Source organism: Saccostrea cucullata, unplaced genomic scaffold (assembly GCF_032062105.1).
Source record: "Saccostrea cucullata isolate Sc308-1 unplaced genomic scaffold, CSIRO_AGI_Scuc_v1 ctg132, whole genome shotgun sequence".
NCBI lineage: Eukaryota > Metazoa > Mollusca > Bivalvia > Ostreida > Ostreidae > Saccostrea > Saccostrea cuccullata.
The window spans coordinates 1-21,715 of record NW_026927480.1 but is presented as its reverse complement, the minus strand read 5'-3'; the positions used below and the strand labels follow the sequence as shown (position 1 = coordinate 21,715).

The following is a 21,715-nucleotide window of genomic DNA, read 5'->3' as shown; positions in this document are numbered from 1 at the left end:
CCTCCTTTCATTCATCAACTTTCACCACAATGTTTTAACGATAATTTTACCACCAATTATGAGGCTATGCCTTCATGATAAAGGAAATGATAATTAACCATACGTTGCTATGGAGATAGAGAACAGCTTAAAACAGTAATTCAAAAACCTAACCTAGGTCCGATTTACAAACACAAAACGTGCAGTCCTTGTGATCAATGAGATATTCGCCATGACACTTTTGGTCACAGACTTGTTTTGTAAGCTCGCAGTCGATTGGATCATGGGTGGTGGCGCCAGTAGTATTAACGGAAGCGGAAGTTGTCGGCGCTGGGGTTTGTGGTGCTGATGTAGCTGAAGCAGTTGTTGTTGGTTTGTCGGTTGATGGCTGTACCGTGTCTGTAAAAAAAATGGAACTTCAACTTTAGTTTATAATTTTACTACACATGCATGATCTTTCGTTTTCAGAAAGGAGATATAGTTCAATGGACTCAGGACCTTGTTAATTTTAACACAAGATGTACTAAACTGATCTACATGCCTGCCTGACATGACGCAGTGAAATATACTGAAAATATACATTACGTTTACTTATGTTTCTGATTAGATACATTCGACAAAATGACATCAATTTTCGAGAAAATAAACTTACTGTGATGAGAATTGTCGCACATACAAAATTCACATCCGGTTCCACCTTTGACGTAATATTCACAGTTCAAAGGGCAATTCATCTGGTGAGGTATACATGGATTGCTAATATGGTGGTGACTTCCGTCCGCCGTCAGGAGATGTGAGTCTAACGATTAACAAGGTTTATTTGTAGATGCGCAAACTTAGAATTTTTTTTTTAGATTTGTTAATATTTTGAACGTATAGAAATGACAATTTGTCAAATGTATTATAATAGTTTTATGTATTAAATTCTGATATAGAGTAAAGTCTTGTTTGTACGTATTTCACAAGCATCTCTCTCATAATTCCTATCTTATGCTTAGCAGCTGAAGTTATTTGAGTTAATTTCATACCAACTCCTTGGGTGTTCTTATTTTACAAGCCTCTCTCATAATTTCTATCTGATGACTAGCAGCTGAGATTATTTTGTCTTCTTACCCACTCCTTTGCAGTGGCAGATATCGCAACCAGCGCCATCTTTCTCATAACCGTTTGCGCATGACAGGTGACAGAAGAATGTGATTGGTCGACAACCACCGAAACCAAAGGAGTCGTAAAGAAATCCGTGTGCATCAGCTGAAAGAAGCAGAATGCAAAGGCATACGAATAAACGAAAGAATGCAAATTAGAAGCAACTCATAAAAGCCTGCAACCATATACTTAAACTTCGATACATGACACACAGTTTATGATATTAAGAAACTAATTGTTTTTCTATCACGATAATATTTAAATTTTTAAAGATTTATTTTATAAGGCACTAGAATTGTGACTAAAAGTCAGAAATACATGTGATTTTGCAAGACTCTGAGGCCTAGAGAATCCACATTTATGTAAAACACAAACGAGTCAATTTATCATTTTGATAAGCACCTACCTATTAGCAGGCAACAAAGTACTTCCAACAGCTTCATGTCTCCGGTTTTCTCCACTAGATCGCGTCAATGATGGAGTATTGGAATCATCGCGTCTTTTTATGTCATGCTTCCAAGGTTGTAGAATCATGCTTGTTTGATAAAATATGGAAGGGGGAGATATTATGCAGGTGAAAATTTCAAAGCGGATATAACGAATTTGATAACATTAACTGGTCCGTTGACCGATCTGTTGGACATGTTACGTTAAAGGTCATATATATATTTTCTTCAACTTCATTTCAAGATTTTTTAAACACAGAAGTCTGAAGTTTTTATTATGAAAAAATAACTATTCGGAAACAATGTTTCATTAGTTTAAAGGGACATGTACACAGTTTTAGCTTAAAATTTTCAAATTTAATTTTCCATTTTTACAATATTTAAGATATGTCACTCGTGAACTTTGTTAAATCAAGGATTTTTTAAAGAAGTATATTTTAGATAAGTACTCATACAGTGTAACTCAAAATCGCAGAAAAAATAGGGGGTGAGTGTGCATCTTCCTGATCTACGGTACAATTAGGTTGACCTTTTTGCACTTAAATTTAAACTCTTTGGTAAATTACTTTAACCTTTATAATATTTTATCAGATATAACTATGGCAATAAATACAATATTATTTTACGTAAAATAGTTTGAATAATATTTATCATTGAACAAAACTTGCAAATCCGTGCGCGTAAATTACTTTGTGACCTTTTTGCACCAAAAAGTAACATATTTGGGGTATTAAAAACTAAATAGACAATAAAACATGTTCTTAAATCAAGCTTTTTACGACTTAAGTGCTGATCAGTCACAAGTATCGAGTTCTTTTAAAACAAGCTAATTCAGAGAATTCGAGTACTTTTTAAAGAATGTTTACATGTAAGAAAAAGTTTGCATAGGTCAGTATGTTTTTATATTTTGAAACATTTTTTCATTTCACATGGTCAAAATATGAAAAAAAAAGAAAAGAAAAAAAAGAAAGGTTCGACCGAATTTTCTCACATCTGAGGCGAGAGAAATGATGTAAATTTTATATATTCCTTGATTTATTTGATTAAACAGTTCTATCTTCATTTTTTGCCCCTGCAAAAATAGCGACATGTAATTAATACTATAAAAACAAACGGGGCGGGGCACTTTGAGAGGGGCGAGAGACGTCCTAGGGAGTTTTGATATAAATTACATTGCATAAGCTCTAAAAAAATATAAACACACAGACAGAATTATAAATTTACGACCTAACTTTGATTTTGACCTCAAAATCAATAGGGGTCTTTATTAGGCCACAGGGAGTTGTTATATAAAATTTCATTGCAATAGCTCAAATGGTTCTAGAGATATCGTGTGGAAACGAAAGTGTTTTAACAGACAGAATTTGCTTATTTATGACCTTGAGTTTTGACCTTTTGACCTCAAAATCAATAGGGGTCCTCTTTAGGGGAGTTGCTAAAATTTCATTGCAAAAGCTCAAAGGGTTCTCGAGATAAAAGTTACAGACAGACAGAAAGCTAAATCCCCCACTTTTCAAGCGGGGGACAAAAATTTTGGGTCAGTGATGTTAATTTTGAAACATTGGTCAAAATATGTAATTTTCAGAAAAATATGTAAATTTTAATTTAATAAATGCAATATAACGGAAAATATTATCCGAGTAGAAGTATGCGAGGCTAAAGTTCCAGGATATTCAATTTAATAAATGTGCAGATTTCCAGAATTATCTGCTAAATATCCTTCCACCACAAGAAATAGTCCCTCATAAATCTTGCTTCTTAGAAACTTTTTAGGTAGTTTTTTCGTTGAATGGTAAAACATTAACATTGTTGAATTAAAATTTGTCATTAAAATTGCATTTTAATTAATGGTTTTGAAGTAAGAGGTTCTGCGTGAACTTTTCCAAAAAGCTGACGAGTGACATATCTTAACAAAGGTTTTTCTAATGATCATCAAAAATGTAAACTTCAGTTGTCGAGATACAAGATTGATTTAGAGCTCCAAACCTTTGTCATGTAAACATCTTCTGTGTTATGTTTTTTGTTTACATATGTTAATATAACTAATATATGTACGTCCAAAGCAGATAATTTCAATTAAAAGTAAATTCTAAATATAATTAGACAGTTTCTAGTGATGAATTTCATTTTGTTATAGATCTAAATATGATATTTTCTATATTGTAAACATAAACAAGACACGAGCCTTGTTTACATTATGAAGAACTTTAAAGGGGCATAGACACAGTTTGAGCTAAAAAAAAAATGATTTATTTTCACATTTTTATAAATATTTAACTAAGGTCTTTCTAATGATTTTCGAAAATTTGAACTTCAGTTGTTGACATACAAGACAGATTTAGAGCTCCAAAACTTTGTTATGTAAACAAGGTCCGTGTCATGTTTCGTTTACATAGATTAATATACTAATAAATGTTCATTCAAAGCAGATAGTTCCAATAAAGAAGTTAATTCTTATTACATATAGACAGTTTCTAGTGATTTGCTAAATTTCATTTTGCTATAAATAAAATATTTCTATATGTAAACAAAAACAAGGCACGAGCCCTTTACATTTTGAAGAACTTTAAGTTCTGTATCTTGTTTGTTTATCAATAAATGATGTTCAAATTTTTGCTGATCATTTGATGATGTCTTAATTAGGTATAGTAAGCATTAAAATCGGTTTAAAAATTCAGTTAAAACTGTGTCATTGCCCCTTTAAGTTCTGTATCTCGTTTTCATCAACAAATGACAAAAGTTTTGCTGATCATCATATAATGCACTAGTTAGGAATTGTAAACATTAAAATTGGTTTTTAAAAATCAGTTGAAGCTGTGTCCATGCACCTTTAATACTAGTATATATTTTTTTCAATTGAAGATACACTGTATAATAATATTTTCCAAATAATTTTTTATGAATAAAGAAATTCCGACTCTCGTGATTTTAGCGATTGATAATGTACTCATTCATCTAGCACCTGTTTAACACACGTATTGTCTTTCTCAATACTCTTTGAATCCTTTTGCTTAATATATATGCACATTACATGTATTTTTAAATCATCTTACCAATTTCATTGGCGGTGTTACATGTAGTACAATAACTGCCCGCTGTTTGCGCATGTCATACAAATTTAATTTATTGGCGATTTCCAAAAAGAAAATTTAATCATTCAATTAAAATTTTACCAAGCCACAACTTAAATACGAAATTATATTAAACAACAAAACAAACTTTATCCTAAGTTTATTATACGTTTTTTACAAACTGACACGCGCAGTACTGACAATCACGTGGTCCACGTAGGTAGCCATGGTAACAGAAGACGTTACAGACGTCCAGTCCTTGAACACATGGGTTCAGAAGCTTAATATCGGGTTCGTCCGCCTCGTTAATTCCCGCTAAAATGACAAACAGATAATTGTTGATGATACCGCAACGGAGATATAATTTGTTTTAATATCATTAGTTTTATCTTACATATTTTTATAATTAGTTTACTAATGGCACGAGTTTAAATTTTACATCAGTAAATTAAAAATGAAATTATTTTAAGATGTCTGAATACCGTAACTTTTGATTAAATCTATTGAAATTCAATATTATCCTGGATGTTCTTTTGACAAGTATTTACATATAGGCTTATGTTTTTATTTAAAACAAAACAAAGATAAATCATTCAATACATACACTAACCGGCTTTGTATATGGCATCCTTGCACACACAGCGTCTGCAGTCCACGGTATCGGCCAGAAATCCGTGTTTACATTTTATTTGACAAATTGTAAACGCAATGGCGCATTCGTTATCCATGTGACCGGAAGGAAATGGGGTTGTAGCTGGCGCTATATCACTTCCTGCTGGGTTTACACCTAAAGCAGTAAAGAGAAAAGCTAACCGCTGCACAGAAGGTTTGAACAAATACCGTCACTTAATTTTACAATCTGTACTTATTATTCTTCATAATGAATTGTATTATTTAGCTTTAGGGCCCCACAAAAGAATAAGGATGCAATAAATTTTACGTTGGTTACACATTGTATTTGCAACCTTTTAAAGCAGTCATCGTTTTTATTTACCTGGTATGGCTTTTGTGACGGGAGTGGTTTTGGCGCCACACATGCAGTACTGACAATTCCCCGGGCCTAGGATGTATCCGTACTCACAGTGGGCTGTACACACATGTTGCCCTGACTGACAAGGATTAGGTAGGTAGTATGCCAGAGTTGTCGTTTCTGAGGACGGTGTTGTAGTTGGCGCTAAAATCAAACATTCATGCTTTAAACAATCAAAACTACACTGTTTACCTGTCTGTATGGAGTTATTTGTATGTTTATAATTGAAAAAAAACCCTTCTGGATAAATTCTTATTCTAAAAACTACAGAAATAATAGAATAGTGCCGATTTAGAGAAAAAAAGCTGACAACAAATAGTTAACTGCGATAAAACAGTCATTAGAAATCCTGGAGTCAGAATGTGGGTTGTATGCCTTTAGTGTATACGATTCCGGGGATGAGATTCCTACACAGACAGTATTGGCAGTCATCCGGTCCTAGCAGATATCCTTCCGCGCAGTACTTGTCACAAATAGTCTGATTTCGGATACAGGGGTTACTCATGTGGACTTTAATGTGGCTGAGGGTGGTAGTTACGGGTGGTTGTGTTGTCACTGAATCTGAAATCCAAATAAATTTTGAAAAAAAAAATGACAATTATTACTTGCCATTAATGGAACCTCACGAGCTTCTTGACAAATTAGGAGAAAAAATGCTTGTAATGTTTCTTTTTCTCTTAAAAAAATGAAAATAACGATATTGACACTAATACTACATGATTATGTGTTCTATGTATTCATAACGTGGCAAAATAAAATATAGAATGAATTCTTCGTTTCAAAAAAAATCATTTATTACTAGGAATCTATTTTGAAAAAAAACTTTATATCTGATTTACTATCTTTCTTTCAACGGTATAATAATTTCCCGTTCTATCAAGAAACACTGTCGTATAAATTTAACAATTACACTGTAAGTCTAAGTTTTGTACCAGTTATGTTGCTTTGATAACATATACAGAATTGGCAGCCTCCATTTCCGGTCACGAATCCTTCTGGGCAATTCAGGGGACAGAACTGTTGATGAGGTAAACACGGATGTGCGTAGCCGGAAATACTTTGAGGATTTGCATGAGAACCGGAAATACTTTGGGAATTTGCTTGGGAACTCTGGGATTGGGTCATTGCGGCAGAATCTAAACCAAAAATAAACTTTTTGTTAATATGCGTTTTACTTCAGAGCTACAATATTTTTTTTTGTTATAGCAGGCAGCAATTATCGTGAAAGAAAATGTGTGCATACATTGAAATTTTATGACATCATTATTTTCGCAGGTTACATTTTTCTATATGCAAGGTAAATTAGGTCAATATGCAAGAGAGAAAAAAATAATGCTTACATGCAAGATAAATAATTTATGCGAATTGCAAATCTTTTAGAAAATTTGATTTTATTATTCTTATTTTTCTTTAAAATGTACAGGTTTTGTATGCCTTTTGGAATTTAATTTTATGTAGCATCTAGCTTTGCAAATGGGTCACCTAAATACTAAAACTATACTAAAATTACACCAAGGACATTGCATTTCTATAAATATCTAAGTATATATATATATATAAGTGTGGCCTTGATTCTAAATGTAGAGTGATTATTGATAGAAGAATGAGGTCAATAGTAACTGACCAGCTGATATCATTTTTCTGCCCATCCTCGCCAGGTGAGGGCGGACATTACAAGAAAACAACAAGGAAAAAAGAAACACTGAAACAAGAACATGGGTAGCTAAGATGTAGAAAGTGCCCATAGCTACGTGTGTCTACAATCAATTTTTGAACTTTTCATTTCAGTCATTTTTTAAAAAAAAAATTTTAATATGATGTGAAATTATTAGACATCCCTTTCCTGTGGTGAAGTTTCTTAGATAATGCCATTTTATGTTTAAAAAAAAAAAGGTTCTGATTCCGTGATAAAAAAAACAAAACAAACAAACACACAAACAAACAAACTGAATATACCCCCTTTTCGATTCAGACTGATATATAACCACCTTCACTTAAAGATGGCATTTAAATCTTGTGTGTAGTGTCATTTACAGTTTATAAATATATCATTGATTACGTGAATACATGTAACATGTATCTGGATTTGTATCAGAAAATATATTTAAAGAAAAATGTACTTATCGTCGAATGGAAATGGTATTATTAAGGTAAAACGACTTTATTATTTAGTTGGGCATATTAAAAGAATCTCAAACGACAAATGTAAACAAATAAATAAATATGGACCTAATATGTTTGAAAAAGTTGTTTAATAAATAGCCCAAAAAATGAACAATTAAATTTATTTCTCTTGAATGTGTGCATAATAGTGTGTATACGGATGATTAAAATGAATGCTGAGATTGCATCAAATAATAATGATCTTACGCGTACTAAAAGTACAAGAAATAATATTAGTGTCAATTGATAAAGTTGTTAATTTAAGACTTTTTTCCACTTAGTTAATAATCACATTATTGGTATTTTTATTTACTTATTTTCTAATGGAAAAAAAAATTATTTATGTATTTTTACCATTTATGTGTGAAAGGCAAGGCAATTTCATATTAAAACAAATATTAAAATTGTAACCCATTCAATGTGCATTCGATCATTGATTTTTATTTAAAAAAACAGCAATATTTTTAACGAACAAAGCCTCGCGTTTAATAATTGTTTATGTAAATCTATAAATAGAAACGCTAGGTCCTCTAAAATTTGACGGTTCACTCACCTTGGTTGGGCGTTGCGCATTTACATGTAGTGCACCCAGAACTATCTTTGGCATACCCATTGGGACATTGTAGTGAACAAAACATTGGCATATATGACGTCAGAGAACACATTAAAAATCCATCACTTCCGCCTGAAATCAACAACATGCACAACCACAAAATAACAGATTTATCCATGAAGCCAGAATTTTCTCAGTTTTCTCAAAATTGTGAATGTATGAAAGCGAGTGGAAAAATCCAACACTTTGAAAGACCAATTCACTTCTACTTTCACAACGGTGTACCTAGAATTAGTCACAAGAGGACGAATTTGTGTTAATGAATACTTCTAACTTTCTTCCAAATGCACCATGACAAAAAGTAAAAAATGTGAATCATGCATCTGCGCTTTGTTCTTCGTTGTAAAATTTAAATTAAATAAAAGTAATAAAAAAGCCTAGATAAGAATTTAATTCTTCATTTCAAAATAATGACTAGAGAGTATCCCTTAGGTCTCTTGTCAGATTTCAATGAGTACCAAAAGACCTAAGATAAGACAGGGGGACGACTAGTGCTGTGAACGCAATGACATTACACTGTATGGAGAAACTACTTATCCTTCATCTGCTAGGGAGAAATTCGGTATTTAGGAAAGATCAAAATTGTATCTTTTGGATGTTATTGTCTGGTAGGGATTGGGAGATGGTCGATTTTGTGGCAATGCTGTACTTTAAAAGAGGCTTTTTCTTTTGTTACACGTTGTGTTAATATTATTTATGTACCATCCTTATAGATTGTCATTTTAAAAATCAAGCACTTGTTCTTGTTTTTAAGTCAACCTTTAAAATCCCAATGAAATTGGTAAGGGGTCCTCGACAAAGAGGGCTCACACAGATTGAACCCCGAAGTGTAGCCAGTGATGATGTGTGGGATTTGGCTATCTTGATTTATTGTATTTGCTGCATGTATTCACAAATCCCCTATATTTTAGTTAAAGAATACCTATTTCAGCAATATTCGTTTAAACACCGCCTGCATGTAGAATTGCAATTTTGCAGATTTTTTCTCAGATTTTATTGCAATATTTAAAGTGCTAGTGATTTGTCTTACCGTACTGAAATGTAACATGCAGAAATAGTACTCCGAGGTAAATCACAGATAGGTTCCGCATGCCTTTTTGGTGATTCAGTCAGCGTGAGAACAAAATTCATTCATAAAATGGCTCATCTGACCTTGACCGAGACAGCTGGAATTTTGGTATCGCTTGCACTATCAACAATTTGATTTCCAATACAATGTATTAGATGGAGCAATGCTACTGCTTTTTGCCCGAGTTTGGAATATTTTATGCATATATTAATACTGAAGCACATACTATAGTCGTACATACACAAGTTTAGCATAGTATTCTGTGTGTGCAAGGCTTGTTGGGATAGCTTGATTTTGGAATGAATTTTGTAATGAAAAGGTGAAGATGATAGAGAGTGATAAAATTCAAAAAATCTTCTTACAAATATTAAACCCGATAACAGGGTAAAGGACACAATCTATCAAAAAATCTAGATTAGGATCTTAGATGCATGGGTAAGCATCCTATCGACTGGTCACATCCACCGTGAGTCGTAAGTAATGATCTGGTGTAAGAAATAATATGCAATGAAATTTAGTAGAAAGGAAGAGATCTATTACTTGATACGAAAAACATGGTAAAGAAGACCAAATTATATATTTTATTAATTTTTTAGACTCTGTGATATATCGAGTAGATATATATGATTGTATTAAATATTGTTTACTTTATAAAGATAAGCGTTGTTGAGATGCTTGTCACAGCAAGTATTTTCTTTTTCTCATACAATGCATATTACAGAACTTGCGATCAGGTTTTGTCCTTTAAGTCCCATTCCTACGAAACCAAAATTTTGTATGGTCCTTACGTTCAAAATCACTGCAAATTGACCAGATAAATATATCATTTAATTTTGTTCAAAATTTTATTGAATACATTGACAAAGTGGACATCCCTGTGCATCTACTTGGTAACCATTCATACATTGTTTCATGCAGTCGAATATTCCAGGACAGACTACATTAATTCCTGCAGGTGTATCGGAAATAGAAAGGGGTAATGTAGTCAACGGCACTTGGGTCGTAGACGAATCCGGAATCGGTGAACCTAAATAAAATTTATTTTCAATACATTGTATTTATTTTATAATAGCAATACATTGTTTGTATGCCTATATATGGTACTTAAAATATCAACAGTTAATTGTTGCTTCAAAAAATACACATTGACAAAAGCCTAAAAAAAGTATACCCTGCGTAACGATGCCAACGTCCCCATTACAAGAACACAGTGGACATCCCGTGGAATCGGTTTGGTATCCAGTCCGGCAGTCCAGCGTACAGAAAAAGTTCGCTAAGCACGCTTTCCCAAGGGGCGGGGCTATTGTTGAGGTAGGCGTGGTTGTAGTTGAAGCGGTTGTGGGAGATACACGTGACGTCACAGTTGTAATTGTTTGATTGGCAGTTGAAGAAGGAGTGGCTGTTGTGATATCTTTTGTTACCCCTTGAAGTTTGTCAAAATAAGCTTGAAGGTCTGTGTGATAAAATTAAAATATTTAAACGATTACATGTATTTTCAGTTATCTGCTATTTGCATAGCATTAGTTGTAATGATATGATAAAAAGGTTAAATAGTTTGATATTTATTATATTATAAACTAGAAACATTTCTTAAATACGATATTTATAATAATTACCATTTCCACAGAGACATTTTGTACATCCCTCTGCATCAACAATGCGCTGACACCAAGGGGGCGGGGCTGGACATGTATAAGGGGCGGGGTCACATGACGTCTGATTACTAACAGGCGTTTTTTGATTGGCCAGTCCTAGCGACGCCCCTGACATCGGGTTCATTTGTCCCATGAATCCTCCCATTGGGGACATACCTCCAGGGAATCCCATTTGCCCTGACATAGGGGAATTTCCCATGCCAGGAAAGGAGCCCCCGGCGCCAGACATTGAATTTCCTGTACCCAACATGGCGGCCATAGGGTTCATCGGTCCCATCTGACCTTAAGATGTTTAAGTTTTTGTACAAACTCAAAAGTATGTTGATGTGTTACATTTAGAGAAACATTGAATGTAGAAGAAACTGTTTGATATTTATTGCTAGAAAATTCTCAGTATATATGAGGTGATAAAATTCTTCTTAATAATAATCCAATTTCGCAATATTTCATTCAGAAAATATTTACCACTGAAGCTTGGAAAACCAGGAAAACCAAAGCCGCCATTTTTACCAAACATGGACGCCGAAAACGGACTCAGTGGGCCTGCATTAGTTGTCTCCCTGGAGTAGCGGAAACTTCCTGTTTTCAGGTTAATATTGAAAGAACATGTAGTTCTAATACATTTTAGATTGGCAAATATGTTTTGTTCTTTTTAATTCTTCAAGGATAATCTTTACTAAAAGTTTCAAAAGCTTCAAAAATGTCATGTTGTAAATTTTGTATTTACTGCCACTCGGTAAATTCGAAATTTACATGACAAAAGGCGCACACAGATGTTAAAACACAAAAAGTTGATTAGATGCAAATATTTCAAATCATACATTCATTGATTTACATAATCAAATCATCCATTCATTCCTGTTTAATTTAATATTGAAAGTTGAGGTCGTTTGCTAACAGTTATTGAATAATGTATTGAAAAAAACCCAACTGTTTAAATAATGTAACTAAACAATAAAGAATGTGCAATATGAAGTTGCAATTTAGCACATATTAGGCTTATGCTTGAATATGCAGTTCATTTGGAATGCATATAGATATACTTGTCAAAGAGTAGAAACAAGTTCAAAATCTGAAAATAGCCCGTACAACGTTCACTGTCTATCCTTATGTCATCTTGCATAAAGGTTCAATTCTATATTTGGAACTTTTTTGATAATAGGACGATCCCATAAGACTTATTTGTGTTATATGCACTTTGTCCAATGACTCGTTCTAGATAAAACTGGAAACAACCGTCTGTTAAAGGTGCAGTTGGTTCTAGTAAGAGAGTACTGAAGGTTCTCGAAGAATTGTGATGATATAGGTGAATGAATTTCAAAATTCTGTATCTGTTTATTTGTTTATTTGTTGTTTACTTTCCCTCTTGTGAATTTTTCACTCATATGGAGACGCCACCGCTTGCCGAGTCGGAGAGGAGCTTCAAATTTTGACCAATGCTCGACTCTCACGGCCACAGGCCTTAAGATTGCTTACAAAAAAATTAATAGACGATCTCACAAGAAAATGTTTTTAAAAGTCGGATTTAAGCGATCAAAAGTGGTCATTGACCAATGAAGACTCTTTTTCGTGCCAGCACCTACTACGACACAGGACCTCGGCTTTTACGGTCTCATCTAAACAATTACTATTTTAATATGCATAATAATATTAAGTCGCGATGAAGAGGATAAAAGTTTTCTCAATGTATGGATAATTATGAATCTGGTCAAATGGGCAAATTAACAAGAAACGTGTCCGTTTATTTTTTAAATTTAGAAAAATTACGCTACGCCATGTTTCTTTTTAAAGTGATAAAAATCCCCCTCATCCTCTAACGTCTCTTCGTTTGAATTTAAAAATATCTATAAATTTCTATAATGAAAGCTTACTATCGCATGCACAAGTATGACAGCCATTTACGTCTGTGACGGTATGACACCACGGGGCGGGTAAGCATGATATTGATTCTGATTTACATCTGCTTCCATTAGATGCTTGCCTGAGTTTCTGGAAAAACAGCTGAGCTGTAAAAACAAAAAACAAAAAAAACAAAAAACAAAAACAAAAAAAAAAAAAAATCCCCAAAGGAATTTATTATCAGGAAAATTCTGTACAAACAGGCAGTGTTATTTTTATCATTTGTTTCCTTTTGCCATTTTTATCTTTGTTCCTTTTCGATTTAATACAATGTTTCTCGTGATAAAGGAAAGCATAAAATTATGACTATTTGTACTGTTGCACTGTAACACATACAAGACAAGACGCATATATTATTTTTCATTACGCGTTACAGTGCAAAATTTAGATTGTTAAAATTGCATGCACTTTACGCGTGAATTATATATCTATCCAAAGAGCAACCATTCAAATTAACTTTTATTAATTTTTGAAACACTATGATTAACTTTATCTTTTAAACATTATAAACTTACCTTGAGCATTTAGTTCGCTATGAAAAAGGAGGAAAATTGTGAAAATGAAAGCTGCCTTCATTATTTTGCCCTGCCCAAAAAACATATACATCAACAATTTTAGTTAGTAAATTGCAGTTCTCGTGGAATCATTTACAAATCGAGAATTTCATTTGATTTCTATTCAAACAGTCAAACAAAAGAAGATCGATTTCAGATATCTTTTTTTCTCGAAAAATTGAATTTTTATTAAGAGCAAAGAAAGTTAACAAGTTCTAAATAACATACTTACGTTACTTCCGGTAGATAATGTACCTATTATTGGGTCATGACCTTTGAAGATGACGTGAATGAAGTAGCTCGCACCTGCTAATGTCGGCGATAAGGACGCTCTATAATCCGTTCATAGGATTACTCTCAGTTTTAAATACAGTTTACTAATCGTGGGGATATGTGCCTTTAAGTCAAATGGCATCTACGGACAATGTTACTTATTTTGGACCCCAAATGATAAGGATACTACGTGAATGGAAATCGAAGGAAAATAAAATTTAAAATAGCAATTGACATAATGATATAAACATAAACATATAATCTTATTTTTCAGTATTCCTACTGTAGATCACAAGGGTTATTTTTAAACAGAAGTCCTTTTTTGCAAGATAATTATTAATTATTTAAGCAAAACAGTGTTGCAAATTTGGTTATTATTATGATCATGTAATTATTATCGTTTTTGATAGAGGAATAATTCAGAATGAATTGTCTGCAAACATACAGTCGCAGGTACTTGCAAAGTTCTCGCAAGTACAAGTGGAAAGATCCGAAGTAATGAACAAAGAAATAAATAGTGTATCTTTCTTTAAAGTTATGTTTCGACAGAACAACCATTTATAATTATTAAGCAATATACCCTTATCACCTGCATATGGAATTAATGCATTAATGCGATACTAAAGAGCATGCTCTAGGAATGAACCATTAAAAAAAAGCGATTGATAAACAATTTGATGAAACAAGGTTGTCAACTGCTTAAGTTTTATTGTCGATAACATTACCTTGTGAAATTGAATTGTCTTCGGATTTTTTCCTGATCAAGAAAAGGAGCACACGGCAGATGTGACCGATCCGCAGGAGATGATCACTTCTCCATGGCACGTTATCCCACCTCTAACATTTTATAAGTCTGTGTTTTCTCTGCTTCCGATCTGTGTTTACTGGTTAAAAGGGCTTTAAAATGTCATACAGTTCTTTATCCTTATATTTTATATAAGAAAGATGAGAGAGGGAGAACAATGACAAATATGATTTTATTTATGTTTATAAAAATACTCGATATATAACCAATAATAAAGATATTGGTTTTTCTTCAAGGTATCTAGGAAGAAGGTGATTTATGTATTATTTAGAGAGCGAGCTCGAGACAGTTTAGGGTGGACGAGTGCGTAGGCCTACCTTTGATTTTCAAGTACGAATGACTCCCAATTATTTTTTTTTAATCGAATCGATTTGATGCAAACCGAACTCTTAAAGTACAGGTGCATGTATAAGTAGTCAATCGGTTTAATTAGTGCACCTAATAACTGAAGTCATTCATGATCATACAATCAACAGCTAGACATGTATATGTTTACGTAATAGTGACAACAGATTGTTTACTCTGATGTTTTATCCACGTTTCTAATGCAATGGTTAATGGTTTCGTCCAACTTAAAAAAAATAAAGAAACAATTTAAGGACATTGATAATAATTCATTGTTCATTTTACAAAAGTTTGAGCATAGATACATGCAGGTACATATATACAAGTATCATTAAAATTTCTTCAACGGTTTCACAGGACAAAACTTAAAATATAAATAAACACGGAGTAAAGTTTAAAACAAATCAATTTTTGTCCACTCTATTTAGGATTCTGTACAGTAGCTGTTTGAGGTAATTATTTGCTCCCTCTGACCTCGGCACGGAAACTCTCTCCAGCTGATCACGTGCGGACTGGCGGTCAGTTGACATCCTAGAACGTGCCGTGTCTCGGTCACTCGGGGGACTTGAATCGAGTGTTACGACAGGCCGAGGAGAATTCCGCCTAGCAAACGCTGTTTGTCTATTTTGATTCGAAGATGGGGAGTCGGGTGACATGAATGCTTGATTTTGATTGGATCGTGTTGAGTCACGTGACATGATTTGAGATCTCGTTGGGAGACGTACACCGGAAATCAAACCTCGTGTATTCAAGAAATCGTTCTTTTGGTATTTTTCTCGAATATTTTGTTCAATTATTCTTCTTCTATCAGCTTCTAATCTACGTATGCGCTCGTTGTTCAACTCAATAACAGACATTGCATCTCGTTTTATGTTGTTGGCACTAAATCTGCTAGGCGTCCTGTCTATCTGATCTCCACGGTTTGATTGCACATTGACAAAATTTACAGTCCTTCTGTCTGCAGTGTTTTCGTTTCTATTCCAGTTGTTCTCTGGAAAGCCAGTTCTCATATTCTGAGTATTTCCGCGCCAGGTTTGTCTTCCTCCAAATGAAGTTTCGCCTGTGATTTCTCGTCTCGATTGGTCAGCCGTCTCGGAATTTCCGGCAAATGAGAATACAGGTCTCGTAGAGTCGCGTCTAGAGGATCCAATACGAGAACTCGTAAACTGAGAAGTCACGTGATTTATAACTATTGCTAAAAAAGAAAAAAAAGTAAAATGTGTTAAACAAAATAGTTTTCAAGAGCTTTTTTATACATGGTAATGACCAATTAAAACAAAGCTATCCCTGTAAAGAAAGATTTTTTCAAAAATCATTTCTTATAATTAACAGTAACAGTAGCAGTAACAGTTTAGAAAAGATTCTGTTGCTATTGTTGAGATGATTTTTTTAAGATTATGACTATATCCTAATGCTCATTTTTCTACCAAAAAAATTCTTAAAAAATCACAATTTTTTCAATGAATTTATCATATGATATTTTAGTGCGTTATTTGGGAGAAAAATTATGACCTCATTGTAGTTGAAATATTCATGTCAAACTCTGCACCACACAAATACTTTAGATTCAAATGAAATATTTATTAAAAAACTTTTTAAAAAAAAATTATCTTTAAACTGTCTGTTAAAATTTAGCACCTTTCCTCTTTTGAAAAGAATTATCTAAACACAGAGGGTCACGAGTCATTAAAAATATTATGTAGGATGATAATGGTTACAAATTGTCAGCTGTGTAAAGATTCTCAAGCACACTTGTTCACGGCAGTGCCCATTGGATTTCAACAATTTAAGGGAAAAACGCCTCAATTTTTTTTTATTTTGTTTAATTTCCTATTAATTTTTCCTTTTTTTTGAGCAAAGAAGTAAAAACACTCCTATATGTATATGTATCCTATTTAACAGTGTAACCACACAATTAGGTGTTCCAAAACCTTACCTGTGACCCACTAAATGAGGTAATACAAAAATGTATAAATGACAGAAATCTTGTTTTCCGAAAATTGAATTTTGAATAAGAAAATATTATAGCGAATAAAATATTACATGTGCGGATCAAGGGGGGGGGGGAATTTGCAGGGTTAATAAATGTAGCGGTAATGAGTTGAAATTTTTGGCAATGTAGCGGTAATGTTGACCTCCCAATAAATGTTTGTACTAAATCAAATTAAACTGACCTCCCCCCACCCCCGAAAATACGGACCCTTCCCTGAAAAAGCAGATTTATGTGAAAAGGGTATGGAAAGTCATAAGTCTGAGGCTTAAAAATCAAAGACGACTACCCTCCACCCCCACCCCCTCACACACACACGAAATAGGTTTTTTAAGTTTGGGAAGAAATTTACGTTGCTTTGTTTTGTTTGTTTGTTTGGGGGATATTTTTTTTTGCTTGTCAGGATACTTTTTGGTCCGAAAATCTTTGACTAGGATTGAGCCCCCCTCCCTCCCCCTTGGAAAAAATTCCTGGATCCAAGCCTGAATCCTAGAAAAAAAAGATAAAAAATATGAAGATTTAAGCGGACAACTTCAAAATTTGGTGCGTTTTTTTAACATGTAGGTGATGCGAACTTGACATGCCCTAAAATTTATTAACACTATATAATTCTTGATTAATACACAGAAATCTTTAACTTTTCTATTCAAATTGTCAACAAAAGCACAAATTCTTTGCAATATGTGTCCTTTTAAAAAAATAATTTCAAACAATAATATGAAATCTTACCGACTAAGAAAATAATAGAAATCCTTCTACAGAATATTTTCGACATGTTGGTTCTGTCGTCACCTCGCACGGTAGAGCAGAGAACAGATTAAAATCAACAGTAGTCTGTCATCATCACCTGTGGAAAAGGCGTCACGCTTCAGAGATCTTGTCACCTTTTTTACGTATAACAGTCTGTCCCATATAAAGTGCATTCAAATTGAAAGCAAGTACATTCAAATGATGCCGGACACATTCATTATATGCATTCTTTCCAAACATATTTCAAATATATGTGACCGGAAAGGATAGAAGAACGATGGCTACGGTTTATACCAATGTTTTGTATTTGTTTTTCTTCCTTTTTTATTTTAAATTTATGATAAATTACCAAGTGCATTGAGATGCTCAAAATTAACAATAATCCATCACAATCCACCTTCATACTGTAACATTTTGAATGATATATTTTGTATGAATCTTATACGATATATCTTACATGTATATTTATCATATGGAATTATTTTGCTTCAGTTTTTTTAGCATCAATAATTCTTGACAATCACTCAAAATCAGTCAAAAACAAGAATGAGGAGTCAAAACGAGGAAGTCTCTCGTATCTTCAAGGACTTATGATTTTTATTTTACACTTCAAAGAATTGAAGAAAAGAAAATGCTGTTTAAAATAATTCCAATACACAATCTTCAAAATAAATAAAAAATAAAAACATTGAATGTAAATGAATTGTTTTCAGCACAATGTGAATTCATTACTCCGTAATTTACAATTGGATAAATTCAAAACCATAATGATTGATGTTGACCATTGTAACATATGCCGACAGTTATTATGGACATGACCCAGCAGAGCTGGCAATATATTCGTTGATTGTTTGAGAAGATGAAGTACAGGTGCCCTGGACATCCAGTGGAAGGGCGGATCTAAGAAATTTCATGGAGCAGTCACATTCTATTGGACTTCCGGTTAGGTTCAAATACGAGAGTTTTGTGAGAGGTGAAAGTGCTTCCGGTATTTTACGCAAATTAGTATTTCCTAGTTCTAGGCGTTGAAGTAGATGTGCGTCAACGAGTGCAGTCTTGGATACATACTCCACCGGGTTATTGTTAAGATACAATTGATCAAGTTGCCTTAGTCCTGCTAAATCACAGTCTTCGACGGTCGAAATGTCATTGTTTGATAAAAATAATTGTTTTAAAGCCGAGAACTGAGTGAGTTTTCCCGGAATTCGCTTCATTCGGTTTCCGTCCAGGTAAAGTCTCTCCACCATTGGGTGATGGGGAATGACGTCAGCTTCGATGTAATGGATTTTATTACCGATCAACTGGAGTCGTTTTACTGAAGGAAACGTATCGAATACATTTGGGAAAGCACTCAGCTCGTTTTCGCTCATATCAACAAATGAGACGTAATTCAGCACGTATCCTGGACACGGCACCAATGGTTTTCGGTCCTGATTCAGTTTCTTATTCTTAATAAAATAAAATAACTGCATATCTTTCAGTACACATATTGCCTCCGGCACGTGTTCTAATTCTGAGTTTGATATAGTGAGCGAGGTCAGACTGTCCACATTTTTCAATGCATCACTACTTAGATTTTTGAAAGGAATTTCGTCCAATGTCAAATGAACTATATGTGTCAAATTTTGGAACTGTGTCGGCCAGGTTTGGAAATTTTTCAAACTTAAACTCAACACACTTAAAGCAGGTCCGATGGTTGTCAGTACGTCTATATTAGTTAGGGGATTGTTTTGAACGTAAAGAGAAGACAATCCAGATATTTTCTCAAGAGCTGGCGGTATCGTTTTTAGATTGTTGTCGTTCAAGTAGACAACCACAGTAACATTACTAGGCATACCCGCAAACGCGTCAACATCCACACTGTCAATTCTATTATAATCCAACCGGATGAGAATGCGTCTAGATGACGCGGAAAAGAGGGTGGAGAAAGAGTTTGACTGAATGCTCGTTATAAAGTTGTGATTGAGTCCAACGTAATCAGCGCGCTGATTGTAAGAGGTAAAGTTCATCACTTCGGTCAGGTAGCGATAACTGCAGTCTATGCGATTAAATGTACACGTGCATTTTTGGTTGAATGGACACACGTCTCCAGGCAAAAGGAAGCCCTCTGCCATACAAAAACTGGCGACAAGTACAAATAATGGTATCTGAAAAGGAAATCGTGAAATAAACGTTAATTTTTTTTTCACATCAACACATTTTTTTTTATTTTTCACATGTTGCATCACCATTTAGTTTTAATTTCATAGATGAAACATATGAAAATACATGCAACGAACTGTATTCAAGCTCAAAAGTCCATAAAACAATACAAAATAGGAGCAGAGCAAACACGGATCAAAGGTGGAACTAGGTGCAATGGGGGATTGAGCATCCCATGCCGACCAGTCACATCTGCCAAGTTCTCCATGTGGGGATCAGAAAATAAGGGGAAAATCTGTCATCAATTCTGTGTGTAAATAATTAAAATGACAGTGACCCCCCTCCCCCCAATGCTCTTATAAGTTAAAGCACATTTTCAAACCCATTTTAGATTTGTCACTTTGATATACATGTAATAAGTTTTAAATATACATGTGATAAAGTCATAATACATTGAGTAAAATATGCAAGGCTCTTTATAATTAAGCTTTAATGTATTTTACACATTTCTGGGTAAAGGTTAAAAAGAAGACAAGGTTCAACAAATCACAATACATGTACCTTTGTGTAGATAAATATGTTACTACCAGATTAAACATGCTTTTACAAACTTCTGATTTTTTAAATTAATGGTCTTGATGGTTTTTACTAAACATTTTATTAGTACATGGTACAAAATGACCAAACCAGAATGGTAAACAAGGTGAAATTTACACTAAAAGACGGACACACTTTAGTCAGCCCAAGTCTTTTTTCTTTGATCAACAGCATAATAGCACTCAAAAACACATACCGGTACATCACTGTAGTATATAGAGAATGCACTGTATACATACATACAAGTAAAAGAATTAATGACTCACTGATCATGATATGCGGATCAAAGTTTTTCCTAACGTAAAATTACGTATCGGAATGAATAAAGCCAATTTCGATATACATTGTATTTTGTGACAAGTAGATTGAAATCCACGATTAGAAAGAAGGTCTTATGACATCTTTATTATTTCACCTCACCCCTTTATTTTAAGAACGAAGAAAAGAGAAGTATATTATTGAAACTAAAAGAAATAGGACAATATATCCCCATTTCTATCGAATGTTAAGCTTGAAAGGCTCACCTGAATCAAAGACGTAAAACTTTTCATTTTCCCTAATTCACTGTTAAAAAACTTTTCTGAAAAAAAATTAAATAACAATTATCTAAAGTTGTATCATCATCATTCTGAAAGAAACTGTTAAAATAGATCTTGGAGCGAACTATCTCAGTCTGCCTTTGTTTCAAATTTGCTTCTAATTGACTTACAAATTAAAACTAGCAGAGAGAGAGAGAGAGAGAGAAAGAGAAATTACCGTATTTTGATGTTCATTCATTTGAAACAAAACAATTACTTAGTTATTTTATAAATTCTTTTAGTCTATATAACCTACTTACCTATTGTAAGTACAAAGTATTTACTTGTAGGGTTATCTTATCATTGTCTGGGTCTCAAAGCCTTTAAACACTTTGTCATGCCTTACGTAGAAATGACATCAATGCTAAAGTCCACAACATGATTCTAAAGGCTGTGAAGGGGAAAAAGAGTACATTTTTTTTTCAATTTCTTTAAAGAATACTAGACCATCTTTAGAAAAATTGTTAAGTTGCCCTCTCCCGACCGACTTACTAAAATGGCCCGACTAAAAAAAAATTTGCAGTACTCCAGGACACGATACATTTTTTTCTTTTTATCATTCTCATCCCGTTTACAAATATGTTGAAATTTTTTGGATGTACAGATAATT

The 21,715-nt window shown here is 33.5% G+C and overlaps 5 protein-coding genes across 8 annotated transcripts; all 5 read right to left on the bottom strand.

Moving 5' to 3' along the window:
• Positions 1–148: 148 nt before the first annotated feature.
• LOC134274606 (uncharacterized) lies at positions 149–1,774 on the bottom strand. The gene is made up of 4 exons (XM_062756880.1): positions 1,532–1,774; positions 1,093–1,230; positions 632–778; positions 149–378 (listed from the first exon to the last, which is right to left on the bottom strand). Exons 1-4 carry the CDS (start codon positions 1,566–1,568, stop codon positions 149–151), a joined length of 552 nt encoding a protein of 183 aa, XP_062612864.1. The 5' UTR covers positions 1,569–1,774.
• A 3,011-nt stretch (positions 1,775–4,785) lies between these two features.
• Positions 4,786–9,577, bottom strand: LOC134274610 (antistasin-like). Of its 2 annotated transcripts, none has more exons than XM_062756888.1 (7): positions 9,479–9,577; positions 8,389–8,520; positions 6,605–6,808; positions 6,048–6,233; positions 5,637–5,816; positions 5,247–5,429; positions 4,786–4,957 (listed from the first exon to the last, which is right to left on the bottom strand). In XM_062756888.1, exons 1-6 carry the CDS (start codon positions 9,537–9,539, stop codon positions 5,248–5,250), a joined length of 945 nt encoding a protein of 314 aa, XP_062612872.1. In that variant the 5' UTR covers positions 9,540–9,577; the 3' UTR covers positions 4,786–4,957; position 5,247. The 2 variants fall into 2 exon arrangements, with proteins under 2 accessions (XP_062612872.1, XP_062612871.1); XM_062756887.1 differs by having other exon boundaries at positions 5,253–5,429.
• Positions 9,578–10,322: 745 nt separating this feature from the next.
• LOC134274609 (uncharacterized) lies at positions 10,323–14,000 on the bottom strand. Of its 3 annotated transcripts, none has more exons than XM_062756885.1 (7): positions 13,854–14,000; positions 13,587–13,656; positions 13,044–13,178; positions 11,638–11,751; positions 11,134–11,454; positions 10,689–10,970; positions 10,323–10,544 (listed from the first exon to the last, which is right to left on the bottom strand). In XM_062756885.1, exons 2-7 carry the CDS (start codon positions 13,645–13,647, stop codon positions 10,363–10,365), a joined length of 1,095 nt encoding a protein of 364 aa, XP_062612869.1. In that variant the 5' UTR covers positions 13,648–13,656; positions 13,854–14,000; the 3' UTR covers positions 10,323–10,362. The 3 variants fall into 3 exon arrangements, with proteins under 3 accessions (XP_062612869.1, XP_062612868.1, XP_062612870.1); XM_062756884.1 differs by having other exon boundaries at positions 13,858–14,000; XM_062756886.1 differs by having other exon boundaries at positions 13,863–14,000.
• A 1,302-nt stretch (positions 14,001–15,302) lies between these two features.
• LOC134274608 (uncharacterized) lies at positions 15,303–17,897 on the bottom strand. Its single transcript, XM_062756883.1, has 2 exons — positions 17,768–17,897; positions 15,303–16,243 (listed from the first exon to the last, which is right to left on the bottom strand). The coding sequence occupies exons 1-2, from the start codon at positions 17,811–17,813 to the stop codon at positions 15,453–15,455; spliced, it is 837 nt and encodes a 278-aa protein (XP_062612867.1). The 5' UTR covers positions 17,814–17,897; the 3' UTR covers positions 15,303–15,452.
• Positions 17,898–18,495: 598 nt separating this feature from the next.
• LOC134274607 (leucine-rich repeat-containing protein let-4-like) lies at positions 18,496–21,131 on the bottom strand. Its single transcript, XM_062756881.1, has 2 exons — positions 21,052–21,131; positions 18,496–19,935 (listed from the first exon to the last, which is right to left on the bottom strand). The coding sequence occupies exons 1-2, from the start codon at positions 21,076–21,078 to the stop codon at positions 18,595–18,597; spliced, it is 1,368 nt and encodes a 455-aa protein (XP_062612865.1). The 5' UTR covers positions 21,079–21,131; the 3' UTR covers positions 18,496–18,594.
• Between the last annotated feature and the right edge of the window lie 584 nt (positions 21,132–21,715).